Below are 20661 nucleotides of genomic sequence, written 5' to 3' on the forward strand. Positions count from 1 at the left end.
TCGTTCATCGCGTGACAACCCCATAAGCTTAACCAAAGGAGTCTGAGCCGGAAAAAGAATTGATTAGTTCATCTCTCGAGTCTTCGGGTTTGAGTCGTTCGTTCATCAGAGAAGAAGCTTCAGGTTCGAAGAAATTCAGCTTCTAAAAACAAGCCCTTGTGCTTAAAGGGGTCATATGACGTTGCTAAAAAGAACATGGTTTTGTGTATTTGGTGTAATGCAATGTGTTTATGCGGTTTAAGGTTCAAAAAACACATTTTCCACATATTGTACATTATTGTTGCTACTCTATGCCCCGCCCTTTACCGTATTGTGATGCCGTGTCCCGGTGCGACGACACAAAAACAATAAAACCCATTACAAACGAGGCATTTGTTGCATCCAGTGGGGACATAATTACTGATTATAATGACTTATACTACAATGGTACAAACATTTTTATGTCTGCATTTGTGATCGGAGAAACTACAAACAACAAGCACTACTCTACACAGCTCAAAACTCGAGTTTGAATAGTCAGTGGCAAATTTTTTAAATATGAAAACATACTTATAGGCTGTGAGTCAGACGTGCCAGACTGTCCTTGCAAAGCTGGATTTGCCCCACTTTATAGAAACAGTCTTTGAGCACAGCTGGCAGTCTACTCCCAGGTTCAGGAAATCTGTCAAATGCGCTGCACACACTCGAATATTTGGGTTAAACTGTTCTGGAACAGTGTTGTAAATAAAATGTAACCACTGATTTATAGTTGTGTCCTCTTTTGGAAGCCCAAACAAAGTAGTTTCGCTTTCACAACAAAACATAGCGTCTCCAGGACACGGCGCCGGCAGCAGCAACAATACTACAGCGAGAATAAAAGTCCCACCCCCTTTGGAGTGTTTTGCAAATCTCCCCACACCGTGATGTAGACATGTGGGGGCATGTTTCAATTAGCCGTTTTAGGAAGGCATGGTCGAGTCTTAACTTTTATAAAGAATATCTCTTTGGTTTTGAGACTTTAGTCTTTGCAACTTCAGGGATCTCATCTATGCACAAACAGCTTGTAACACTCCAAAGAGAAAGGAAAACTTAAAAATCGCATCATATGACCCCTTAAAAAAAACAAAAACAAACTCCCACTGACTTGTCTCGCAAACAAAACAATATGTGAACCTCGTATTATAACAGTTGTAGTAGTAGCGGGTTTGTTTACGGTCCGACAAATACGTGAATGGGCCACATATGTTTTTTTTGTTTTTGTTTGTTTTTTTAACTTGTACTACTTCATTGCCCCATTTCGTCACCTCAGCTGCCCTCTCATCGATGCTGCTCTGGTGCCAGCTCTGGATTTGAGGTTTGTTTTAAAATTTCAATTTAGTTTTGTTATATTTCAATTTCACAAAGAAACGTGCAGCAATAGTCTAATAAAAGGACACCTTTTCATTTGTTGTATAACCTCATTTTGTTAAAAAAAATGTGAGCCAATCGAATCGGGAAATCAAAATCGTGAATCGAATCGAATCGTGAGTTGAGTAAAACGTTACATCCCTATTTGCCACTTCATGGGATTGTAGTTTTTCCCTCATTAAAAACATCATGTAAACAGTCATGTACCTTTTGTCTTTTGTCCAATTTTCAAATGCTTCAAATGTTGTGATTCACATTGTAGCTGGTTGGTTTGATTAATAGCTCACAACCCATTAACAAAGACTATTTAAAAATCCCTATTGGAAAAAATACATATGCAGACATTTATGCAATCCATACACATTGCATGATTACCCATTTTTACTTTTTACACTCTCTACATTGCATCTAAGTGATGCAATGTGACAAAAATAGAATGCAATAAACTAGTGATAAACTAACCAAGCAGTTAACTACTAGTGCAACCCCTCTCAGTCATTTCTTGCTCCTTTTCATCTTCTAAACAATGTTCACTATAGAACCACAATTAATCTCCTACAGTGTCCATAAGTCCCTGGTGGCACACTTTGGCGTATGCACCAAAAATGCCCAACAGAACCCGAAGAGATGCTTTGATACGAGCACGATGGCCAGTGAATGACAATAGGGAACTTTGATCAGCCAACCCAGAGTCCTCCACATGTGCAAGAGCGACTATCAGACCCAACTTCAAAGAGCTGCTTCCCATCCAGTGCAATTAATAGAGCGGAGAGTCAACTGATATGATATGATGATCCTATTAGGACATGATAGGCATGTCCTGTTCTAAAAGAAAAAGAAATTAAGAAGAAGTGATGAAAGCAAGAAAGAGGGTGACTGACAATGTAAGATGTGAAAGGTAAAAACACTGATTACAAAGGCTTGTTTGATAAATATACTGTACATTGATGCGGTCTGATTCAGCAGACCATCTGTTGTGCCTGTTCGTTATTCTCTGAAAACGTTGCATGCCTCATCGTACCATTAAACGAACATGAAAGACACGAATTAAGATAAAAAGTGACTGTCTGAAAGAAAGAAAAACAACGTGGAGGTAGGTAAAGCAATTGAAGAAAAGCCCACTCGAGCAGCACTCCACATACAGAATTCAGCCAATCAATTTTCAATAATTTATCAGCTGACCAAAGCACAAAGCTCCAGGCATTTCTCCTGGGTGTTTAAAATCTCTCTTCTTTTGGGTTTTTTCATCTGGGTTTTTTTGTAGGTCGGTTCAACAGCTAAGAGAAAAGAGACACTATAATTTAACTTTTTTAAAACTTTCCTTCAGGCACCATTTATAATCTCACCATGAAAAACGCAGTTGGAATTGACAGATCTTACGTTATGCATGATGGGCACAGACTTGGGCTTCAGATTTTGGTTCCATCCAGCCTGAAGATTTTCTAAAATATGTACGTAAATTATGGACAAGAGAGTTTGTTTTCCAACAAATGACTCTCTCTGATGTTTGTTCTGCTTTAAAAGAATTAAATGTGAATAAATCGCCAGGTCCTGATCATATTGCCCCTCTGTTTTTAAAACTAGCGGCTGATTTTATTTCTCCTTTATTGACATATCTTTTTAATCTCTCATTAATAACTAATACAATTCCCAAGATTTGGAAATCAGCATTTGTTGTTCCTTTGGCAAAAGGGGGTGATCTTTCTTTAATGGATAATTGTAGACCTATTTCTAAGCTCTGTATTCTTTCAAAACTTTTAGAAAATCTAGTTAGTAAACAGCTGACACAATATTTAAATGATTATAACATTCTGTCTAGTAATCCGTCTGGTTTCCGTAAAGGACATACTGTAGTACTACTACAGCCGCCTTAAAAGTTTTAAATGATATTGTGGAGTCCTTAGATAATAAACAACATTGTGCATGTCTTTTTATTGACTTATCAAAGGCCTTTGATACTGTGGATCACAACATATTATTAGATAGGCTTAGATGGGTAGGACTATCAGAACATGGTATTTTATGGTTCTCTGCTTATTTAAAGGGTAGAACCCAATGTGTCCAGGTGGAAGGTGTTCAGTCAGATCTCTTGGAGGTTGTCAAGGGAGTTCCACAAGGATCTGTGTTGGGACCATTATTATTTAGTATATATATATAAATTGTCTTGATTTTAATATTGATACAGCAAGGTTCCATTTTTACGCAGATGATACTATTGTATACTGTTCAGCTCCCTCTAAACAACAATCAGTGGCTGCATTATAGTCCATTTTTGATATTATCCAAAACAGGTTTCGTGCTATGAAGTTGGTTTTAAATGTTGAAAAAACTAAATGTACGCTATTTTCAAATTCTAGATCTCCTTTAGAGAATGCTATTGTCCTTCAAACTTCTCAGGGGAGCCAAGTTACCTCAGTGTCTGAGTACAAATATCTGGGTATTATCATTGATAAAAAAATTACGTTTCGGCTCACATATTAAGTATCTGAGTAAAAATTTAAAGAAGTAGTTAGGGTTTTACTTCAGAAATAAGTCATGTTTCCCATTTAAGGTGAGGACAATATTAGTGTCCGCTACATTTCTGCCAATTCTCGATTATGGGGATGTGGTTTACCAGAATGCCCCCTCTTACCTCCTTTCTTCCCTGGATGCTTTGTACCACAGTGCTCTGAGATTTACAACTGATTGTAAATTTTTAACCCATCACTGTGAATTATATGAAAGAGTTGCATGGCCTTCCTTGAGAATTCGGAGAAAAATGCATTGGCATTTGTTGATATATAAGGCAATTTTGGGTCATTTGCCAAATTATCTCTGTTGTTTTATACAAAGGACTTTGTCTGGAAATTATTCATTGCGTTCTCAATCAAATTATAATCTCTGTGTGCCCTTTGTCAGAACTGAGCTCGGTAAAACCTCTTTTATATATGCTGCTGCCTCAGATTGGAATCTTCTCCAAAAGGAGATGAAGCTACAAAATTTGGTGTCCTATAATTATTTTAAGTCCTTAATATATAATCTAGAGAGCAACTTAATGGTGTGTAATTGTTTTTAACTGGTTATATGTTGGTTTTGTAATGTTTGACGTAACTATGTTATTTGTATATGCAAACTTGGCTGCCTATCTTGGCCAGGACACTCCTGGAAAAGAGATTTTAATCTCAGCGAGTCTTTTTCCTGGTTAAATAAAGGTATTAAAGTATCATGTTTGATATTTTTAGCTTTTTTTTTTTAAATTTGTCTAACACCAAGATGTGTTTCTGCATGAATTTGTCATGTTCAGAACACTTTGAGAGTCTGGTAATGATGATGCTAACCCTGGAACAACATAAAACTACCTTGCTTAAATCGCAACGTTTAATCGCAATTGCTAAGTTTAATTGCAACATATAATCATTGTTAATAGTTAATAGTGTTCACCGTCTGTTTGATTACGTGTAATTTGTAACTAACTGCATGATTCTTACTTTACATTTCCGCCATAGTCACCACTAATAACCTTCTCCTAAATATAATGTAGAAACTTAAAATTTTCTGTAAAGCTGCTTTGCAATGATCTGTATCGTGAAAAGCGCTATACACTTGAACTGAATTGAAATGAAATGGTAATATGTGATTCTCAGTCATTTAGTGTATGATGCCAGTTTTTCTCTGTAACCATTTACAAAGTCAGCAAGTGTATGATGCCTAATGTTTTAAAAGCATCATAAAAACAGTCATGTAGTGTATTCCAGCCTTTAGTCACACTTGCTTTCAGACGAGATCCACAAAACTTAAAAAGTGCATTTCCTTCACCGGATTTGAGCAAAAGATTTGGCAGAGATATATCTTTGGGTTAGGTTGAAACTTCAAGCACAGAGAGGACAGCCAGGCAGCTATGCTGTAAATACAGATGCATCTGGTAACGGTTTATTTCCCACACTTTTTGCACACATTCTCTAACTTATGAGCAGTTCGACTATTAAATGTCTGAATATGCCTACTCCCATACTATATACAGTAGTAGGCACAAACAGTATGTGAAAATACTAGTCTGTCAGAATTCATAGTATTCAATAGTTGGCGAAAAGTACCTGGAGGACCTACAGTACTATTTCCAAAAAGTTCCTCAAGTGAGAACTTGACAAAGAAAAGGCAACACATTAAATTAAATGTAAAATTTAAGTAAAACGTTTCAATAATCTTTGTTTTATTTACAACTTCGAAAATGTTTTTACAGTGTATATAAAACAAGTTTTTAATGGTTGTGAAGTTCGTTCCTCATCAAAACTCCAGCTGTAAACATATTGGTCACATCCTAACAGCCAATAACTTTGAAAGTCTATCTAAAATAGAAATGAAAATCAGAGAGTCTTGCCTCATAGTAACTGCGCACAGCGTTGCAGAAAGCCTCATCTGCGACAATCTGCGTCTCTCCTTTCAAGAAGGCCTGGAAACGCTCCTTCACCACCTGCAACTGCTGCTTGTTCAGCTGAGAAGAGAAAAGAGAAAAAACAAGAGTTAACTGTAGATCTATCTGTGGAATCCCATTTTCTTTAGCATAAATAAATAAGCATAGTTTTAGAGTTTATGATAATGCTCACTGTAGCACCTCTTCTGGCAACACTAAGTATGCAACTCAATTCTGTTGAGCATGTGTCAATATAAAAATGCCATTTTCTGCTAAATTATGTTATTCTTTAACTGCATTTCACTTCTAAAGCACATGAAAATGGATTTCCATGAGTACAAATAACCTCATTTTACTTGTTTGTATTCATAAATGTTGTTTTATTGATGTTTTGGTAATGAATAATGAGTGGAAAAACATTATTTTCCCATCCTTTAATGTGCTTCCAAAGCTGATGTAAAATCAGCAGGAACTATATACAGAACAAATGCATCGGTAATGTTTTAGAGGAAAAACATCTTTATTCAAAATAGCGATATTTTTCTTCAGAAAAAAAAATTCTGGTTGGAAAAAAAAACAAACATTAGTCATAGCCTTTGATGTTATTTGGAGGGGGTTATTTCTAATCAAATTTACCCACAGGGAGCATGAAAGGAGGCTGCTTAAAAAATCAGGACTATTAACTGCTTTTCTTAGCCATAATCATAGTTATGACTCATCATAATTTGACATCCAGGATGGCCATTTTGACAACCGACTTTGGCAGAGACTTTGTCTTGAGTTGGAAATAGAAGAAACCGTTGGGCAACTGTGTAACAACACAAAAACGCATGGTTCCCACAAAAATATTAAGCAGCACAATTGTTTTAAACATTGATAATTATAAATGTTTTGTGAGTTTTCAAATCAGCATATTAGAATGATTTCTGAAGGATCATGTGACACTGAAGACTGGAGTAATGATCCTGGAAATTCAATTTTGCATTAAAGGAATGAATTACATTTTTAAATGTTTTCAAATACAAACAATTTATTTAAATTTTAATATTTCATACTATTACAGTTTTTACTGTAATTTTGATCAAATAAATGCAAACTTGGTGAGCATAAGATATTTTTTTCAAAAGCATTAAAACATCTTTCCAAACCCGAACTTTTGAATGTGCTTTTAGGTACATAATCAGATTTTCTCCAATATATTTTCAGTAGGAAATGTTGATATATTGTACAAAGCAAAGCAACAAGTTGCACACCTCTCTCACAAATCACTCTTGAAGGACACATATAATTCTAAGGATATAAGCAGTAATTTCAGATGTAAACCCTCAACATTTTTTAGAAATTCAAGATGCATCTTAATACAGCATAAAGCGCCCGTAGACCCTGACCGTGATCCTGAAAAGCAGTGAAGTTGTGTAGCAAAATGCTCTGTCTATTTTCCATCCTGTCAAATGCATGGTGAGCCCAGAGGCAAATGTAACAGACATTAAATGTGCTACGACAGTCAACTGTTTTATAATCACTGTAAATTCTAAAATTCCCACCGAGATGTTGCAACCTACGGGATATCCTTAATTTGATGGCATGAATCTGTCGAACATCTAAAGCTATGCCTCATGAAGTCTTTAAATTAGCATTCTAGCGCACATCCGTTTCTAAATACAAACAGATCCCATGCAGATTCAAACACGTACTGTAGCTGGAGTTGTTTACAATGTTGAGAATAGGTTTCTGGTTGCAGACGCTATTAGAGCTTTAACCAGAGGCGGTCATTAATAAGTGCAATAGAGCACTTGTTTGTGTCATCAGCACCAAGCTACAGCACAGTGCTTGCATTTCCTCCATGTAGCACTCACTGTTGTCTCGCTTTCAATGGCTTATTCACTTTCAGTTGTGATCGATTCGGCCTTGTCTCTTCGTGAGCCAGCAATTCACTCTCTCGTTTGTAAGGCAATGCAACCATTTCAAGCATATGGGCAGAGTTGCTCTAAATATCCCTCATACCTGCATGGAGTGAGTGGCAAAGAAAAAAAAAATGATGAAAGTATGGATAAAACTGGTGCAATATTAGTACTGTTGATAAATAAATATTGATTTTTTTGTTGATAATATTGCAAATAATTCATCACCAATAACTGCCTTCCTGTAGTTTAAACAGCAGGCAAATCTGTGTTCGCAAATCGGTGCTGGTTTATCACGAGTGATAATCGCGTAATGCGTGTTATCAAAGACGTGATCTGAGAGATGCTCTGATGCTTTTTGCAGGATACTGTTTTTGACAAACTCTAATTCTTGCATGAGAACACCTGTCTCTCGCATGATCTTGCGTTATTTCCTGTATCAAGTCTCGCATGTGAAATGTAGTTTGTAGTTGTTGCTGATTCTTCCTATTGAGAAGTTGTGTAATGTGTGACCCCCTGTCACCGATCCGTCACCAATCGCAACTAGACAGTTCCCTAGACAGTCATGCTGTGTGAGACAAGCAGCGTCTGACAACTTTGAAAACAGTGTGTGCCCGCCATAAGTTGCTTTGGATAAAAGCATGTACCAAATGCATAAATGTAACTGTTAAACTAAGCATTTTTTTGACACTCCAACACAGAAGGTGGCAGTATTATACCTTAATGTGGGTGGCCATGTGTTATAAAATAAAAAACAGCAACCAAATTTCCAAAATTTCTCTTTAGACTGCGACAATATTGTTATCGCTATTGTGCCTGCCTTAGTGCACATTGATAGCAATTTTATCACTCGAGGTTGTCCGATGAACTAAAGTGAACAGTAGACTGTACAACTAGCCATATCATTTGAAATGATCACAAATTAGATGTGCTGCAGGAAAAACTAGATGAATAAAGTTTGTAAACAAACTTTGAAGTTGGCTTGAGAAAGCCAAGCCTAACAGTTTTGAGGCAGTTGTAAAAGCTTGAAGTTTAGATAGATAGATTGTTGATAGCATGTTGCAGCACAATTTAATACATTGTTAACGATTTAACATGTTGCTAGCATGATTAGCATGTTGTTAACATGTTGATAGTATATTTCTAGCATAAATAGCATGTTGCTAACATGATTACCATGTTGCTAGCATGTTTTAACATGATTAGCATGTTGTTAACCTGTTGTTAGCATGATTAGCTTGTTACTAGCATGTTTTAAGCATGATTTACAAGTTTCTAACATGATTAGCATGTTGCTAGTATGTTTCTAACACAATTAGCATGTTGTTTGATTAGCATGACTGACATGTTTTAGTATGTTGCCAGTATGATCATGTTGTCCTAGGATAGTCATTAAGCTTTGCTAGTGACAGACGGCTTAAACACTCTATAAGTCTTATTGTACAAAAGTTTTGACCCCCTCAATGAAAGTCTATGGGACTTTTCATAGTTTCGATCGTCTGTTTCATAAGTCAAATTTTCATAAGAAAATCATAAGTCGGATAAGACTCGCAACCCGAGTCATACCAGTCTGAAGGTCTGACCCGAGTTTGGTGGTTCTAGCTTGAAAAATCTAAGAGGAGATAATCGCACTTCAATAGCTCCTATTTGTACGTAGTGGTATACAGTGAACACGTATGCCTTGATTCTAAGCCAGATGATATAATGAATATAATAAGAGACTCGCAAAGATAGCCAAGTAGTGGAATCGAACTGTCAAACACGATTATCATGGCCAAAAGAACAGTGTTGGAGTGTCAACCAGATACTGTGGTGTACTGCGATACACGTACTGTATATTGCGCCATCCATAAAATCAAACTTATTTTTTTCCAAACCAAGTGTAAAATCAGCCTAGGACAACCTGGTTCCTGGAGAGGTAATTCACAAGAGAAGGACAGAAATCAAAAGTTTACTGATTTGTGGCTCTAATAGTGAAACATCAGCTCAAATGGTGACTGTGGTGGGCGAAAGCATTTTAGCCTTAGAGTTCAGGTTTACTCTAGTTCACACACCCACCCAAAAACACAGCAGAAACACTTAATAAACATCATTAATGCTCCCAAAGGGTTCTGAGGACATGAGACCACCTCATCTAGTGTGTATGTATATATGTATATATATATAGCTGCTCACTTCGTACAGGTTTGTGAGTTTCTTTTTGTTTCTTTTGCTGTCATATCACAAGCCTGTTATACAGATGGTCTTCATTTTCTCATTCTTAAATTTTATTTTTCTTTCGTTCTCCTTCCATTGATGCCGTTTTGCTTTTGCCACTCCCTGAACATGACAACCCCTTCACATCGTCATGGCAACATCATCCACTGCGTGGCTTTCAAGGACCAGCCTGGCTGCTGCAGCAATTCAGCTGCAGCAAGTCGCTTTCTGTTTTTTATATCAGCGGCAAAGGGTAAAACACCAATCGTGAAACGAATACCAGCTGCCACCCTTCCTTGATGAGTACAGACATTCAGATCATCTTTTAGACTAAAAACATGTCTGACGTATTTCAAGCTAAGAAGTCAAAATTCTATAATAGATACAATTTAACAAAATTTAAAGGTGTTGAGAGGACGTTAAAAACATTAAATTGTTACACAGGCACAGAATGAAGTTAAAAGTTTTGACAATTTGGTTATGATTTACTCACCTTCATGTCGTTCCAAACCTGTATAGGTTTCTTTTTTTATGTTGAACACAAAAGATGATATTTCGAAGAATTTTGAAGTGCCAGAGTTGTTGGTACCCATTGACTTTCATAATAAGGAAAGAAATACTATGGAAGTCAATGGGGACCAACAACTGTTCGATTACCAACATTCTTCAAAATATCTTCTTTTGTGTTCAACATAAAGAAAATCATACAGGTTTGGAACGACATGAGGGTGAGTAAATGACGACAAAATTTTCATTTTTAAAGTGAACCATCCCTTTAACACCAATAAAATAACATTTCCTTCATTCCAACATATCAAATATCACAAGGCTCAAGCGAATAAGTCCACAAGGCTGTCAGGGAACAGGTGTCACCTGGAACTCTCGTCCCAAGCCTTGACAAACATACACTCCTCCTACTAATCAAACACACACTCAACCTCTCCTTCAACAAACATGCCTCAATGCATCTCTTCACTGAAACACCAACGCAAAACAAAACAATGTACAAACAAACATCAGATTAAGGAGATATTATTACAGCCAGGAAGTTAGACTGTGAAATTATACTCCATAGCATCCTACACTCATAGACAATGTCCTACCACCAACTATTTTTAATTAAAAATGTTATGCAATGACAATCACTTCAAACACAACTTCATATGACCTAAAGTGCATGTTTAATTCAGCGAACACAGTCTATTGAAGAAAAACTTATTTTCCATTTATTACAATTTTTCTTTATAAAAATAATATATGATATTTCAGCAATGAAATGTAGAGCTGATGTTACTTAAAAACAAGTTGCTTTGTGGGATACAGAGTCCAGCACATCCAGCTCTGTTGTACATTGCACATTTTTGGCAAATTAGATTATCCAGATATCCAGTATACATATTATATACATCAAAAATAGTAATAGTAGTATGCCATGCTGAACACAGCCTAGGATTCAAATTTACAACCCTGCCATGTGAGCAATTACTTCAGACTCACAAGAGTGTTACATTTGACTTTGTTAGAGAAAAACGATTTAGTTCAATCAGAAGCTACCTGACAAGCTTCCTCCCCTCCATATGCTCATGTCTACCTGTGATTGAGTTTTTCCTAAACAAACATCCACCCCTAGCAATTCCTATGAGGATCAACTGGCAAAAAGCAGAGAGAGAGAGAGAGAGAGAAACAAAGAGAACAATAAAGAGTGAGGAGAGAATGTGTGTATACGACAGTGATTCCCACCGGCACCATTGGGAGCTAATGGAGAAGAAACGCTGCAGACATTTATCACAGAACAACATGCAGAGCAAACAAGCCTGATGGCTGCTCCTGTCTCTGCCACGAACCTTTGTTCAAGCCCATTAGTGGAAACGCATTGCCAAATGGCACCAAATAGCCACTCAAACCAAAGTGTGCCTACATTTAGGTTTGGAGTGTTGTAAACCTCAATATTTGAGGGGAACAACCAAACTTTCTGAAAGGTCTGCATGATTGCTCTCTAAGTGAAAGTTATCAGCACCATTTTCTGCCAGAGACCTAAGGTCAGGAAGGAAATTCTCTGGCTTGCTGTTTATTCAGTCATTTCCTATCATTGTTTAATGGGATAGTTCACCCAAAAATGAAAATTACCCCTTGATTTACTTACCCTCAAACAATCCTAGTATACGACTTTCTTCTTTCAAACGAATACAATCATTAAAAAGTTATATTAAAAATGTCCTGGCTTTTACAAGCTTTATAATGGCAGTGAATGGTGGCCGAGATTTTGAAGAAAAATAAAGTGCATCAATCCATCATAAAAAGTGCTCCACACAGGCCTTCCGAAGTAAATTTATGCATTTGTATAAGAAAAATATCTATATTTAAAACTTTATAAACTAATCTCTAGCTTCAGCTAACTGTTGTACACGCGTTCATGAGAGAGTGGCATTCCAGGGGATGATGTAGGGTGTAGGATGTAGGCATAGCATAAGCTCCAGTGAGAATATGCTAGTCTCGCGAGAACAAAGTTTTGTTTACAGCAAAGGAAAACCAGTCTCCTCTTGGCTTATATCAAAATTCTCCAACATTTTTCTTGGTTTTGTACAACGGTTTTGTACTTATAATTTGTGAACAGTGTTTGGTTTCGCTTACTCCTCTGTGCTTCTACGTTTGTCACTTCTCACTGGAGTTTATGCTATGCCTACGTCATCCGTTGGAACGCCACTCTCTCGTGAATGCGCGTATGACAGTTAGCGGAAGCTAGAGATTACAGTTTATAGAGTTTTAAATATAGATAGATATTTTTCTTACACAAACACATCAATTTGCTTCAGAAGGCCTTTATTAACCTATACCAGAGCTGTGTGGAGCACTTGTTATGATGGATGGATGCACTTTATTTTGCTTCAAAATCTCAACCACAATTCACTGCCATTATATTAAAGGGGTGGTTTACCGTTTTTTTTTCTAGGCTTGATTGTGTTTATGGGGTGCAGTCTAACATGTGTTCATGCTTCGTTTTTTTAAATATTTTATAATTTACCTTTATTCCACACCGCTCTGTCCCTTCTCTGACAAACACCTCGATTATTTCCTGTTTTTATGAAGCCCCTCCCTCAGAAATTCCTGATGGGCTCTGATTGGTTAGCTGGCTTAGTGTGTTGTGATTCACTAAACCGCCGAGCATGCGTATAAATGTCCCGCCCCTCAGCTCAGCGGCATGTGCTCCGGTTGTATTGTAAACAATGGCGTCGTCTATATTGTTTATCAATTTGAGCCTGATTGAGACGCAGAGGATATTAGTGAAGAGGATCACGCAGAACCTGTGCAAGCACGGCTCTTAATGGTATGTTTGTTTGTTTGTTGTCTCATACTTTTAGATAAGCTGTTATTATGCTACTGCTTATGTTAGCTTTTAATATATGGTTTTATTCTGATTAAAGATTTAATACAGTACGACAACCGCACACGCATCCATGTATAACGCTTCTCATTGCTATGTGAAAATGTATAATTGGAACAGTTTGTTGGAGCTGATCTGACGATCTGAATGTGAGAGAGAGAGAGAATTAACAGTATTAAGAACGGCTGTTTTAGAACATTCATTTTGAAACTTGTGAATCCATTAGAATCGCTAGAAGACAGAATCGCGATTCATATATGAATAGATTTTTACGTGCACCCCTAGTTTTCTCTTCCTCTTCTCTAAAGCAACGCAGCATGGCCTCGCCCCCTTCCTTACATGTTCCCAAGGGCGGGGTTTATCTGGGTCCGTGACGTATCAGACCCAGGAAGTAGTTTGTTGTAGTCCCTTACCAGCCGTATTTGTAGGCATTAAACTTCCATAATTTTAAAAGATGATATCTCTGTTTGCATTGAACTTTCAGCGCTGCAAATTTGCAGATATTGTTTATGCTCAAACAGCAACATTACACACTAACTAACGTTAAAAAAGGGAAATTGTAGTCAACCACCCCTTTAATAAAGGTCTTAAAGCTAACATAAAACAGCATTCTAAACCCATTTAACTTCTGTAATGTGATGTATTTTGAAGTGAAACAAGATATTCAACAAGAAAAAATAAATACTGGGAGGAGCATTTTATCTAACGGGAAATGATTGGCCCATGAAAAAGAGGTTCCAGATCCTTCTACAAAGTTTATAGTTGATTGTAGAAGACTACTCTCCTCCTGAAATGTGACCCTGAGCCACTTTTGAAAAGGCTTTCTAACCAAGAAGTGGAGATTGAAAGTCAAGTTCACTCTTGAAAGCATCTCAATGGAAACACAGACAATTTTTTTTTCAATCCAACTTTTTGCTATTATGTCCATGCTAACAAGTTTTTAAACACACCATTAACTATAAAAACTATTAGCAAGATTTCAGTAAGACTAAATTAAGTCCATTATTTAACATTAACCAATAGCCTTTGTAGCCAACATGCCAGAAGTAAAGTTTTGTCAGAAGTGAAGTACCGTGATAAAACATTACAAAAGATGTTTTCCTTTAAAATAACATGTTTAGAAGAGCACAATAAGACTAGGAAAAAGTAAACTGTCAAATCTGATTTCATATTGACTTTACATAAATCAAGTAGGACAGAACTCAGAAGAATAGGTGGGAGTGACTTGCGAAGAGAAAGTTGAAGACATTTACAGAGAAAAAGAGACAGCAGGGAACAAAGACAAAGATCAGACATTCAGGCGAGACAAGCGACGGGCTGAATGATATTGAAGATGGAAAATAAAAGAAAAAAGGAAAACATCTCCCCATGGCTATTCTTTCAAAGATGAGAGGGTTTCTAAGTAGTGGCACAATTAGGTTGCAGCTGATGGAGACACGACATGAAACAGAATAGCTCTCCAGGCCAGCAATAAGAACTAGCCTCAAATGATAGGAGCCCACACAAATGCCTGACTGAAAATAGCTCGACCGGTAGAATGTAGTGGGTGGATAACCACGAAAAAAAGTACCAAAAGCAGCGCCATGAGTAATTATTAAGCAGGTATATAGTGTATAAACTACCTGTCAGAGTTCACAAGTTGTCGTGTCATGTCATATCAAATTATCCTGACAAACAGTCTGACAGTGCTGTCAGTGGTCTGACACACATGGATGTGGACAGATGATGTGATGACAGACTGGCACTGAAGCTTGCTTGAAAACTCCCCCAGAAATCCAAACGCTGTCAATACGTCTGCCACTAAGTCAAACCAATTTTATCTATCTGAAACTGAAGTTGACTTTTTTAGTCTTCACTTCATGCGAAGTGTTTGTCCCTTCCTATTGTGTTCCACCATCTGCTAAGGCGAAAACACTGATTCCTTGTGTCATGTTTGGATCTCGCTGGTCCTTTCCCACGGGAGCTCACAGCGAAGGCGCTGTGGGTAACAGCAGGGGAGAGGTACCACGGTGCATCTTGCTGTCCTACAGGTCTGTCACGACTCGTGTTGCCCTGAAGCTGCTCTCTGCTCACCACTGATAAAGAGCTGCATGCTGTGTGTGAGTGTACGTTTACACGCCCACACCATGTTTTCAGCTGTTCCTGCTTATTTCAGAACCCTCACATTGCTTTGAGAATGTCATAACTTGTTGAGGGAAGCGAACAAGGTGTTCTGAAGGTTCTATGCTTGTCTGTTGGACAGATGCGATGGAGTCACCTTGAATAACACTATGAGACTCAGATACAAACCACCAGAAAGCTTGACACGTGTTTACGTTTTTGTTATCCTGGTACCATTTCACACAAATGGGTGGAGAAAGAAAACTTGTTGATTCTGGCCTTTCTTCTTTGATTGATGATTCTAAAGGTGCAATTTAACTCGAGCAAAAAAAAAAAAAAAAAGGTAGCAAGAAATAGACGTACAGCCTGTATACTATGTTGTACTGTTGCGTACCTGGATGTTGATTGTTCTGCCGACAGTTCCAGTGGACAACAAAACATGGGTTGGGACCAGTGTTGGGCACGTTACTTTAAAAAAGTAATTAGTTATAGTTACTAGTTACTTCTCACAAATAGTAACTGAGTTAGTAATTGAGTTACATCATTATAAAAGTAACTAATTACCAGGGTAAGTAACTATTGCGTTACTTTTTAAAAAATGTTCAAATGTCAAAATAACTTTGGATGCCCCCAATATTAAATATGTTAAATTAATGAAATGGACACTAAAAATAATAAATTATTATAAAACATTGTACATTAATCTACACTATTTATCTACTGATACTTAGTATCAGTCAGTCAAGCATTATAATATAATATTATGATAATTTAATATTATATGATGATAGAACTTTAGAATATTACTTTAGAATTAGAATATCCAAGTATGAATGCATATTTGTCATCAATATAAAACGCACTAAGGATTAATGAACTGCTGGGTTCATGAATATTAATCATGTTGTCTGTGTTCACTCGAATTGATTTGCTGAAATCAAAACAGGGACGATAATAGGTGAGCGCCAGCCAATGAGATTGTCGTTTGCGCATTAGTTCCGCCCACTACCAGAGAACCCGGCAGTTCTTAAAAGCTGAAGAATTCCAAAGGAACTCCGTTATTTTGACAGGAAAATACAACAAAGAATATCGTTTACATGTAGCGCATCAATTCTGCATGCTCTGTATCTTTGTTTGCGTGCGTGTATGTGAGAGAAAGCGACGGTGAGTTGTGCGCCTTCACACTAGAGTTTATGGTACGTCAAATACAGCGTCACTGGGCATCCATTCAGATGAACTGAAAAATTTAATTCTAATATAATATAGTAACGCCACATTTTATTGTCAGTAACGGTAACGGCGTTGTAACGAGGAAACAGTAATTAGTCTGATTACTCGTTACTGAAAAAAATAACGCCGTTAGTAATGCCGTTATTCCCATCACTGGTTGGGACCTTAAAGCTGGATGCACACTGCATGATTTATAATAGTCCTTTGCGATTGTTGCTTGTCAGACTGTACGAACACAATCATGTCACACTGTGGGATCTCAGATGTCATTAATGTCAGCGAAACCGGTGTTTATTATAGCAAAGGCAACATATAATAGAAATTCCGTGAGCGGGGGATGGGAGTGCCGGAATTTATGAAGATTAGAAAAATCTAGCATTAATTGTGATCTTGGTTGCTCTTGAAAAACTAAAACAGATTGACGTTTGTCGTACGAGAAGTCACACCGAAGGACTTCTGACACTGCCAGAATTTCATCAGAGGTCAAATTTGATCGCAACGGTCATTAATCAGCTGTCAGTGAACATGTCAAACTAACTAAGACAACAGATTTTAGCCTAGGATTGAAGGAATCTTTTAGGATTTACAAAATTTGTCTCAGACGGCCAAAATCGTACAGTGTGTGCACAGCTTAAGACAACAAACCAGACTTCTACCCCGTCTTGTTTTTGTTGCAATCAAATTAAATACAGTACATTTAAGTTGTTTATGTCTAGGCAATCCAGCGGGATTAATTGCAGCTGGGTACACTATTCCTTTTCAGAGTGGACAGCATTCAAATCTCTGCTCATTGGTTTCCTGCATCTCGGCACCAGAGATTGTCCCTCGTTGAAGTGATATATTGGCATGCCGTCTCTGAAGGGTACGTAGGTGGTGACTGAGGCGCATTTATCTGCATACAGATGTCCTTTATGGCCGATTGCTCACTTTCACCTCCTCTCATTCAACAGCATCCGCTTCCTCAATCTCTTCACTCCTCCTCGCTTTCCGTTTTCAGCCCCCATTCTGGTACTATTCTGAGTCACGCAAAACGTGATGCAGGAGGGAATAGGGAGCTTCCGGGGGCGTCCTCGGGCAAAATGCTGGCAAGTGCGAGAACAGTTACCCAGATAAGAAGCTTGCAATTATGCTGTTGACCCAAGTCCCTTGACAAGCCCCTCTTCCTCCTCGTGCTCTCGACCTTCTGTCACTCTTCAAAGTGGCCGAGTCAACCCCTCAATCTCCTGATCTGCACTCTTGTCACATATCTTAAGCCCTCTCTGAAGCCTTGATTTTCTAGCTCTTTACTTAATCTGAGCTCGAGTGACTCAAGGCTCTCCACTTCATATCACTACAATGACCAAAGAAATCTGTATTGGGTGTGAAGGTGGAACAAGAAAAAGATACTTCGATACTTAAATTGATATTTATTTCAGTGGTCTCACAAATAGCTGGAAACAGGAGACTGAGATTAATCATTTAAACAGTAAACCAACCAAAAAATTATTTTATTGACATTTGGCCATTTTGAAATGACCCAAGTTTGAATATGTGCATGTACAAGATTTGAAATGGAGGGCAAAAAGTAAAAAAGTTATGATTAATTTAACCAGTAATTGAATAAAACATTGACAATTTCTAAAATGTGAAAGTTGTAGTCTAAAAAGCTCACATGCAAATGAATAAGCATCTGCCTATGGGCACAACCATTCATAAAAGAAGAGTTTAAAACGTACTGTAACACACACAAAACTGAATAGTGCAAGCTGACGGATAAGGCATGAAAGTCAGAATGATCGTTTATATAAAGTGTCATTCCCAATTTCACACGAAAGGATCTACTGCGAGCACGGTTTATTCAATCAGTAGTGGAAACACACACACACACACACACAAAGTACAAGCCTGGGAAGCTGGTTAATGATGTTTTAATACTGTAAGGTCTGTATGTTTAATCAAATATGCTTATATTGCCTTAGAAATATAAAGAATTAATATCATCCTGATCAGCATTCATATCAAGTCCCATTCAAGGCACAAAAACAATACTGTGGGCTAAACCATATCATGTAGCCACCAGTAGGAGTGATTCAGTTTTTTTTTTTTGGGAGATAACAGGTGTTCTGAGAGCAGTTTGCCCAATTAAATGCGCATTTGCTTCTACACTGCAGCTGTTTATTCATGATTTATTCAACATATGAACTATAAAATAACAGACTTATAAAAGTAAAATTTGAGTATTTCAGCAAATAATGGCGTGATGCTTCAACAGATATTCATCCCATCAACCAAACTCTAGTGAATCCAAATAAAGCACTACCTAACACTGAGACAAAGCACAAAGCTTGTCAAATACAAATCTGCCATTGGCTGTGACTAAATAAGAAGCAACACCCTAGTGCTTGACGAGCATGTTAAAAACCCTATGGGCATCATTAGAGAGAGAATCTGACTGACTCAAACCATTCAAGAAATAGACCACAATTTAATAAGGATGGAGGATGAGGTACGGATATCCGGATAGCATTGTATACCGGACAAACAAATCATTAATGACGACAACGGCACACAACAGAGATAAGATAGCAATGCTGATAGATTGTATGTTCTCTGCACTTTCGCCACACTGCAATGTTCCTGCTTGGCTTCTGGTAGAGCCTGAACCTTTTTCAGGAGGAGGCAGATTACGTGGGTAGGTGGGTAATGGAATTACCCAATGCAAGACATTTCGGCAAGCGCAACAATTGTATTTCAGAGTTGCTGCCACTACACCCCGCCTCATTATGCACCTGCTGTTCTTTAAAGATTCTCACAAAGCTGATTTTTCTGCAAGGTCATAATCTACCTGCAGATTCCTCGCAAACAGTGAATTGCTCACAAACTGTCAGCGTTTGAATATTTCCTTTACATAGTGCACTTGCCCTAAACGTGCCTCGTAGAGCAGAGTACCAAGTGAGGTAAGCACCCGCTGAACCTCGCTGTGACTTCCTATCGTTGCACTGCAAGGAGATGGCCTTACATAACACTGTGTGGAGATATGCATCTCATGGAGAGCAAAACTGACAAGGGAAGGGAAATATGACAAAGAAGATGGGACTCTGCCTCCAGCGTGGCATCCGCCTGCCAATCTCCCCCGCCAGAGTCAAGGACTCATCTCCTGTGGAGAAACAGAGGCAAGTCTGCTTACATAAACTAAATCATACAGCTATTCAGAAGAGGAAAACAGGCCAAAAAACTATGCACAAAACTGTGCCAAGGGATTAGACATATGTGGAGGAATGAGTGGGACATCCATCTGTGTGATTTCCAGGCTGCTGTGTGCCATCAAGAAATGGATAAGCTATCATAATAGTGAGCACATGAGCACAAACATATGGGGCAAACATAACTGAGAAACAATGAACAGATGAAAAAATAAACGCGAAAAGAGACAGAAAAAAACGAAGAGGGAGGGATGCAGAGAGAAAAAGGTATGAAAGAAATGCAGTGAGACATCTAGAGAGGAAAGCCTCAGCCCACTTGACAGTCAGAGTGTAAAGCAAAGGAAAGCAAACAATTTGCAAGGACAGAAGCTAGCTCTCATCTGCAGGGAATCTGGCTCATAAACAGAGATTAGTCTCCCAGTGGGCAGATATTCACATTTAGTTTTAGTTATTCAGCAGACACTCCTACTCATATTAGCAGAGTCCAAACATACTGTATGAGTAGCCATTCCTGTATTTATACTTGTACCTACATAATAAATCAAACTTGATGATGCTACGAAATGCTTTGGATCAAAAACATTGAGGTTTCTCAACTAAATATTTTCAATTTACAAGCTGGGATAGACAACATATTACTAATCCATGTTTGTTCAGACTCAGCACCACCCTAAAAATCTATCCAGAGTTCCTTGTTCACTTTCTACACAATGGCAGGGTTTAGCAAAATTCAAAAATGAAGAATTGGCTCCCTTTCAGTTGATTAGTTCAATCTAGGGTTGTGCCCGAAGCGTGAATCCATATACAGAAACGCACGGAAAACAAATAACGCGTTCTACGGATCCACTAAAGGGACATGGTTAGCCGCTTGCTACAGTAGCAGCCTGTTACATT

The 20661-nt window shown here is 37.9% G+C and overlaps 1 protein-coding gene across 8 annotated transcripts in view; it reads right to left on the reverse strand.

Moving 5' to 3' along the window:
- cadps2 (Ca++-dependent secretion activator 2) overlaps positions 1 to 20661 on the reverse strand; it is a 167886-nt gene that overhangs the window by 137046 nt on the left and 10179 nt on the right. For all 8 annotated transcript variants that reach the window (XR_009269303.1, XM_058766608.1, XM_058766611.1 and 5 more), the window contains exon 2: positions 5744 to 5857. Coding sequence is in view for 7 of the 8 variants with exons in the window: in XM_058766608.1 (XP_058622591.1) it covers positions 5744 to 5857 (114 nt within the window). In the remaining variant the exon portion in view is untranslated. The remainder of the gene's footprint in view (positions 1 to 5743; positions 5858 to 20661) is intronic.

The sequence above is a fragment of the Onychostoma macrolepis genome, chromosome 25 (genome assembly GCF_012432095.1).
Source record: "Onychostoma macrolepis isolate SWU-2019 chromosome 25, ASM1243209v1, whole genome shotgun sequence".
Classification (NCBI taxonomy): Eukaryota; Metazoa; Chordata; class Actinopteri; order Cypriniformes; family Cyprinidae; genus Onychostoma; species Onychostoma macrolepis.